Here is an 8,479-nt window from a genome sequence, read left to right as displayed (position 1 = left end):
TTGGATTGTTAACCATTTAATTGATTTTGATGGTAGGGATAAAATTAGAACTAATGAAATATTTTAAGGATAAGATTACAATAAACTAAACATTATAGAGGTATGTTTAGAATTTTTTGAAAACTTAAAAGACAAAATATATACTGTGTGATGCATATGTTCTATACCTGTTGGATTAAATTGTACTCTTCTAAACTTGACTATCAATCAACACTTCAATAAATTAAGATTTTATCGATGATATTCAAGCACAAATATGTCCAAAGTATTCGTCTATTGGCGATAGATTCTTCTTTAAACTTTGCACCTATTGGCATGGTAATCACATCCTTCATATACCTCCAAACCCGGTTGGTTCAACTGAGATTCTTCAAAGCAAGCACAGCGCTTACTCATCTTTCCTGTCAAAGCGATTTCTAGTGGCCTCTGGACCATCCTAGGGTGGCCAACGTCACACCATACCTGACCAAAAGAGGAAATTTGTGTCATAACTTCTAAACAATCTATGTTAGCAATGGATAGTTTAACTCGAAAAATAATAAAATATGTCGATGATTTCACTAGCAACAAATCTATTTTTGTCCCAACCCATTGTGAAGCAAAACAAATTTATAGAAGCTTAATCCCAGTTAGAACAGCTATCCTTTTTCAAACATACATAAAAACCTGCTGTGTCATACCATTCAATTATGATATCAAGAGCCATGTCATAATTAGATGTTTCCACCAGAAAAAAAAAGTTGACACAGAAAAAAGTTTAGTGTAAGTTGTACGAAATATTTCATACAACCAAAGAGCAGGTGGTAAGTGCTTCCTTTTCATAGTCACTGGTACATGATAAGTTGTATATTGAAAGCTTCAATTCGTAACAAAGAAGTGCACACTGCAGTTGAGTCAAACAAGAACAAAATAGCCTTTTTTTTTTTCACCTTCACAAAGCCTTGTTTATTTATTATGATAATAAAAGAAGGATAATATAACAATCAACTGCACTCTAGTACAGTGATGCAATTAAAGACATGGAAAATGGGGTTACAACTTACAACTAATGAGAAGACTCAAGATAGTGTGGTAGAAGAATTTCCTATTGGTGTAGGACTACATCAAGAGTTATTTATAAAACCATAAAATATTGAACCCTATCATGTATCAGGTCTGTAAAGACACCATTCACACTTAATCTCTCTTGACCGCCTCATGTGTGCTCTGTTTAGGTTTAATTCTACCTCTCAACACTTGTCTATTTGATAGAAGAATACATGTCATTTATACACAATTTTTTCAACCTACTTAATTAAGATTATTGCAATTTGGTGATTGCTATGGTGCCTAAAAGTGTTTGTCTAACTTATCAAAAAAGGTTAAAAATCAATATTTAATTTTAAAAGTATAGAAGTAAATAATTATTAAATATTCAAAATTTGCCATAAAAAGTAAGTTAGGCAAAAGTTAGACATCAAGTTATAGGCACTATAGAATTCACCTTGCAATTTTCACTAGATTGAGTAGATTCTCTCATTTATTTTTCCTTTTGGAGCAGCAATAAACTATTTTGATTTGCTGAAGAATGGTGTTTGGTCGAAAAACTGAACAAATAAAAAAGAAATCAAGTAACCATGGCTCACCCCCTATATGAATGCAATTGGTTTTGGGAGACGAAATGTCAATTAATAAAAGTAACTCAGTTATTCATCTAAAATAATGACAGCACTTGATACCTCGCCACCCTCATCTTGGCTCCATCTTGAATTGCACGAAGGTAATTTAGCTTCTTCAATCTTCTGCTTGTCTAGAAGCTGTGCACCTCTGGCAGCCTTTGCTTCAACCCCTTTCATATATTTGGTTGGATTCCCTTGGCCATCATAGTATCGACCTACTAGCTTGCCAACATACCTATAGAAGCATGAATGAAGAGTCAAGTAAACATTCTGGCAATATGCTGTGAGATAGAGAAGCAACAGTAGCATAAAACATATATTTCCTTATGCCAAGACATAAGCTGCAAAATGGATGATAGGGATAGCCACAAATAACTAATAAATAAATAAATGAATGATATTAAATTCACGCAACGAAGATATTAATATAAAAACTAGGCCTTGTTCCACTAGACAATGCCAGAACACCTTATATTAATGAAGGCATAAAAAGATTATTACAACAGGTATATATGCAAGCTTTTAGGGTGTCTTTGACATCCCGCTAGTGCTCAGCTCATGGTTTATTTTAGTGGTGTTCTTTTATCCGACATAAAAAGGGATTGCCATGCATTGCTACGTGGTCTATTTGATTTCTGCATTTTATGAGGATGCTTTATCATCTTTAGTACTTTTCTCTTCTACGGTAATAACATTGCATTTCAATTAAACAAAAAAAGATTCTGGAAAAATTACAACAACTCTAACAGAAGAAAAATTATTTCCAATTGATGGTCCTTTATCAGAATTATAGTCCAAATTTAAGATCTCATTAATAAATTCATCACTGAAACTGTAACATAACAATGACATTTTGATAAACAAAAAAAGGTTTCAGGTGGTACCAACTTAATTGCTTTTGTTTTTCCCCCTGAAGCACGTTACCAAAATGGCCTAAAATTATAAAATACTTTCCTTACCCATGCACATGAAATAGTACAGCTATTTTCTAGAAGCTATTATATTAAGAAATAAAAAGCAAAAGAGCAGCAGAAAAGCTGCTTCATCTCCATGCTTATAGAATGGCCCATGAAACACTGATTACCATAACAGAGGCCATACAGGCAAGCCTGCAGCAACAGCACATTGCTAGGACTATGAAATTGTATGAAACAAATCATCTGATATTAATCCACTGTGCCTTAATAGACAAACTAAAGATGTGGCTTGAGTGGCATCTTGAGAGAGAGAGAGAGAGAGAGAGAGAGAGAGAGCAGGAACTTCAGATGATTTACGAGATTTGGAAATCAAAGGACTTACAGAAAATCAACTCTTAAGTTTTCAAGATTTAAATTTTCTTTGTTGCATTGGCAGAGAACTTAGTAGAATCAAATAAAACCAAAAGGGGACTGCCAAAAATGAAGAAGCCTAATACCTATAGACTAAGATTGACCATTCACATGCATAAAAAACAGGTTTCCACAAATAAAATAAAATAAAAGGATGGATGTGAATTAAGAAATTCGAAGGTTAAATCCCAGTCTATATTACACAAAGTATAACTTGTAATATGTTAAGTATCTAAGGAAAGTGGAAAACCACACCTTAAAAGCTAGTTGTTAAGTGGGAAGAACCACTCTCCTTAAATACAACGTCAAGCATCCCACACTATCCGATGTAAGACTTTGGGAACCCCATAATACCCAAGTCCATAACAATACACCAACCTTGGAGAGCTGACATCCATGGCGACTTCACTCTATCAACACTGACCCAGCGGTAGCCACTTTGCTATCGGCTACCAATATTCGATATTCACATTAATCCAGCCTACAGGTAGCCCTTTCCATGGTGCCGACAACCAAAGCTCTGATACCATTGTTAGGTATCTAAGGAAAGTGGGAAACCACACCTTAAAAGCTAGCTGTTAAGGGGGAAGAACCACTCTTCTTAAATAGAAAATCAAGCATCCCATACTACCCGGATGTGGGACTTTGAGACCCCATAATACCCAAGTCCCTAACATAATACAGTATTATTTTATGAGTAACTTCTTTCTGATTAAGAGACTATAGGTTTTGTAGAATGAAAACTCACTTATAAGTTTTGAAGTAGAAATCCCTCCATTCAACAACGCTCTTTACCTGCCATCCACAGTTTAATACATGAGTCCTTGATATTACATTTGCATATGACAAATTCAAATAAATCAGGACAGTTTTAAATTAGACAAGAGTATGAAACATGAAGAAAAGAACAAGAAGATTGATGTAGATGCTTAGAATACGGTATGTAACCAAGAGACTTATCAACTATTTAAATCACTAGATTTCTATTGAAACTAATTTTCATCAGCAATCTTGACAGTATGATACATCATATGAGCAGCCCAACTGAAAATGTTTCAATCTTGAGAGGCCTAAGAAGATTAAAAGTTGGAGGTGTTTCAATCTTGAGGCCTAAGAAGGTTAAAAGTTGGAGGTCCAGGATTTTTAAGAAGCAAGCTAAGGTAAAAAATAATACATATTCAAATCTATATACCCTCTTAACTTGGAAAATTAGAAAACTCATGCTCATGAAAACACAAAGTGTATTTATGGAGTTCAACTATGTTACACCTTGTAACACTAAAGTAAATGCTGATGTAAATCGTACTATAGGAGTTACCCAAGGTAAGGTGAGACCTCAATGCATTGTATATGCAAGGAAATTATAATCTAAATGACAGGGAATCTGCTGCCCTTTTGATACACTTAGGTCTCCTTGATGATTTTCCTTTCTCTTCTAACCCTTACAAAAGGATATGGTCTCTTGACTCCCATGGAAGTTTCAATTGTAAATCCTTTTTTCAATTTCTAACACAAAAATCTTAAATACAATCTGTTTCCATGTAGACTAGCCAACTTGGAAGTCTAAAGCTCCCTCCCGCTAAATCAAATCTTTTATATGGACAGTTGTGCTTAATAGAATTAATGCCAATTACATGTTGCGGGTTCGAAGGCCACATAGGACTATCTCCCTTGATGTGTGGGGAAAATAAGAATCAAATTTCACATCTATTTTTGCATTGTCCTATGGCTGTGATTTTATGGAACAATTTGTTTAGTATCTCTAATGGATGTTGGGTGTGTCCTGCAAACTTAGATCAGTTCCCACTAACTAGGTTTGTTTGGTACCGAAGTAGTAAACAAGCAAAATCTTTGTGGAACTGAGAATTCTTCTAGTACAAGAAACAGATTGGGAACAGAAAAGCAGCAAATCATATTGACCATAGTCGTTAAATCCCGAATTGTTTCTCCTCGTCTTAATGAAATTCCTCTTTTCTTTTTTTTTTTTTAAAAAAAAGGAAAAAAAAAAAGAAAAGGTAAAAGAGTGGCATGTGGGACAGAGGGAATTGTATACGTTGCAGGGGAGGGTGTGTGACACTCATAAGTTGTTAGAGGTGCTGGGGTGGGGGTATATAAGATGTGGGAGAATGCGGACGGGAATAATCAAAATTGCTGGGAATTAGACTCACACTGGGAGAGAGAATCAGGCCTCTCAAAACGCTGGCACTATTACTCTTTCTTCTCTTTATTTTGTACTAATACATGAAGGAGGGTAAAACCACTCTGGTTGTACTTCATATCCTGTAGTTTCAGCAATTATTTTACTATAATTTTACCTTCACTTGATACCGGTTGTTACAAACATCTGCGCCTGCCATTATATTAGAACCATACTATTGTCCTATTATATTTCTCCAATCTCCTAGGCACACTTTCTAGATGAGAGTTGTAAGCTCCAGGTGTTCTAATTAAGCCAAAAGATATAAATTTGAGATTGAAATAAAAGTAGAAGTTAAAATATCAGCAATTCTTTCTATGATTCAAGTTAAATATACTAGGAACTAGAGAAATATTCTAAAATCAAATGCACATGGAAAATTCTTTTAATCTCTAAGAGAATAAAGTTAATAAGAACAAAAGAAACTACCTCAGTGCTTGAGAGACCACGCAATGAGTCAGTTAGTCCATCTCCTGCATGACCAACAGAAAGGAAGATAAAGAATTAAAAGACATTTAAAAACTATCTAATAACCCCCCCCCCCCTTCTCTCTTTTCTTTTCTTTTTTTTTTTCAGGAGCAGCACTGGAGGAAGAGATTTGGTACAACACAACCATAGTAATCCTTCAAAGAATATTTTTTAGATCAGTTTAGTCTTTCACTCTTTCATGATAAAGAAAAGGCATCAATTTAAGGACAAATTCATGTCTAGTTACACCTTAGAGGCACTTAATTGATCAATCATTTTTAAATATTAAGGGACCAAAGTAATGTCTCAAAATATTTCAAGGAATAAGCTGATGCATATATATCTTTGAAGGAGTAGTTTGAGTGTTCACTCTTCATTTAATTCTCTTTCAATTTTCAAGCATTCCTTTCCTTCTTCTACTCACTTATTTATTGTTTCTCTTTAATAAAATTCTCATTATTATTGAAAAAAGAATTAGATGAGCTTCAAGGTTGTTCAAATATAAATTAATATAAGATACAATCACAACTCATAAGCAAAAGAACATTATTTTACTTACCAAAAGTTACCTAAAAAGAAAGTATAAAGAAAGTCCATGGTTAAGCAAACAAATGTAAAATCTGATGATTAAAAATAGAGAAAGAAGAAAACCAAAGTGTTCAAGAACAAAACTGATTCTGTTTAGTTATCTAGTATCTTTTATTTTATTATCAGAATACATAAGTGCAATTTAAGACAATATGAACATGAGAGATATTCGAAAGACTCTTCCCATATATATATATATATATATATATATATATATATATATATATATATATATATATATATATATATATATATATGTTGGAAAGTAGTAGATCATCAACATTTTGAACCAATAAGACCATATCAAATATTGCAAAATCACAACTAAATATAACACAGAAACTAAAACAGAATGTTTGATCAAGAAAAGTTATTTCGGTTTGGATAATTTGGAAATTTTATTTTTTGGTAAAGCATATCTTTTGTCGCAAAGTTTTCTAAAAATTTCAAAAATACCCGAACGTTTAATTTGATTCAATTTTACCCCCTAACATTTGAAATAAGTTTTATCACCCTACATGCAGCTTACATAATATTTGGTTGTGCCAATGTCACCAGCTTTCTTGCAGGAAAAACAATTTTCTAGTTCAATATGTAAATATTAGATAGTAATTTTGCAAAATCTTTGAGGTGAAAACAGTGGTAACCCCACTCTAATACCACTCAAATCTTTCTAACATGTTTCAACAAGGAAAAAAATTGTAATACTACTTGATCACATACGACTTTGCATGGACAAAATAATTATGACCAATATCTCAGAGTGGACTTTCCAAGCAAAAGATTATTTAAAGTGAAAGATTAAATGTCTTTCAATATGTAATTGCGAAGTTATCATTGGTGTCTGAAAATACATTCCACCTACATGTCTAATACAATCATACAAACCAGATCAATAAAAGCCTTATCAATACATACACCATCTTTAATAGTCACCAACTTCTAGTTATTCAATTTCTCAGAACAAAACAATAAGTAAATGGTGTGTGAATCAGTCTAAAACTTACGCACCCAATCTTATGACACAACAACTGAGACACTTAGCCTAAACATTAGGATTAAAAGAATAGAAAACATAATGAAGGAGGAAAAAAGCATAAAAAAGCTCCAGAAGTAAAGAATTCCTTGCCATTGCCACAAACAAAAAAGGAATAACAATGCAATTTTGACAATGCATTATTTAGTCATTAGAAAACAACAACCCACATAACTCTACTACCTGTGAAGTTTCCAGATACAAATGCACGAGAAGCATCCCTGTTTTAATCAAGTTGAAGAGAAAACACTGTCAATATGAGTAATCGAGAAATTGGGGATGTGTTTATGAGACTCTAGTTAGAGCAAGAGGGAAAGGGAGAAAAGAGGAGTTTAAAAGAATGTGGTTGTGAATCCATGTGACTCTTCAAACCGTTTTCTTTCTCTCCAAAATTCAAACCAAGTCTCACAAAAACACACCCTCAAATGAAATATTTCATACAATTCTAAGATCAACAAAGAAACATGCCTTCCAGCAAAATGATTGTAGCCCCCTCCTGCACCATAATGAGATTTTCCTTTGGTTACATCAAACACAGATCTATTTCCAACAAAAGAAAAAAACATAATAATAAATATAAGAGTAAGCAATCTAATCACGAATTAACGAGCAGACTCAACACGGTGCAAAACATATAGGTAGCTCACTACTTCAATAAATTACGAGTGACAACGCCAGTCAAAGAAACCCTAATTTTTTAGAACTATGAGATAGAAAACAGAGAGTAATACCCGAGAATTCCTAGAAGGATTGGCAACCGTTCGTCAGTTCCGTTGAATAAAGCAAGTTCTTCAGCACTGAACAACCTCTACCAGACAAAAAATGAAGAGTCAAAATTGAACAAAGCACGGATAGAAATCTCGGAAATCCAGAATCCAAACCTGGGGAGTGTAGAATTTGGGGGAGAATGTGAGAAGGAGAGCAGCGAGAAGAACCAAAAGAGCGATCCCTGAAAGGGGAGAGGTTACTATAGTCTTCAATGACATCTTGTAGAAGTAGTGCATTCAGTTTTCAGACATAGTGGCACCGAAAGAAACAGCTCAAAGTTTGGGTCAACCTAGAGACAAGCTTTGGAGGATAATCTTTAATTATATCTCCTTCAAAAGCTTAATTTCGGGACTAAATCCCACTAATTCCACTCCTAAGTTTCAATTGCCCTATTTTGGATCTTCAGATTAAAATTTGAACTGTATAATAGTCTTCC

General features: G+C 33.7%; 1 protein-coding gene across 1 annotated transcript; it reads right to left on the bottom strand.

Annotated features, from left to right (window-relative positions):
- MAPR4 (membrane-associated progesterone binding protein 4) lies at positions 1-8,479 on the bottom strand. Its single transcript, XM_016341520.3, has 8 exons — positions 8,157-8,479; positions 8,007-8,083; positions 7,744-7,815; positions 7,459-7,496; positions 5,613-5,656; positions 3,735-3,781; positions 1,719-1,893; positions 1-462 (listed from the first exon to the last, which is right to left on the bottom strand). The coding sequence occupies exons 1-8, from the start codon at positions 8,277-8,279 to the stop codon at positions 295-297; spliced, it is 744 nt and encodes a 247-aa protein (XP_016197006.1). The 5' UTR covers positions 8,280-8,479; the 3' UTR covers positions 1-294.

Source organism: Arachis ipaensis, chromosome B4, assembly GCF_059453495.1.
Source record: "Arachis ipaensis isolate K30076 ecotype BB chromosome B4, ASM5945349v1, whole genome shotgun sequence".
In the NCBI taxonomy this organism is placed as follows: domain Eukaryota; kingdom Viridiplantae; phylum Streptophyta; class Magnoliopsida; order Fabales; family Fabaceae; genus Arachis; species Arachis ipaensis.
Note: the sequence above shows the minus strand (reverse complement) of the source record. Positions and strands in the feature narration are given on the sequence as shown.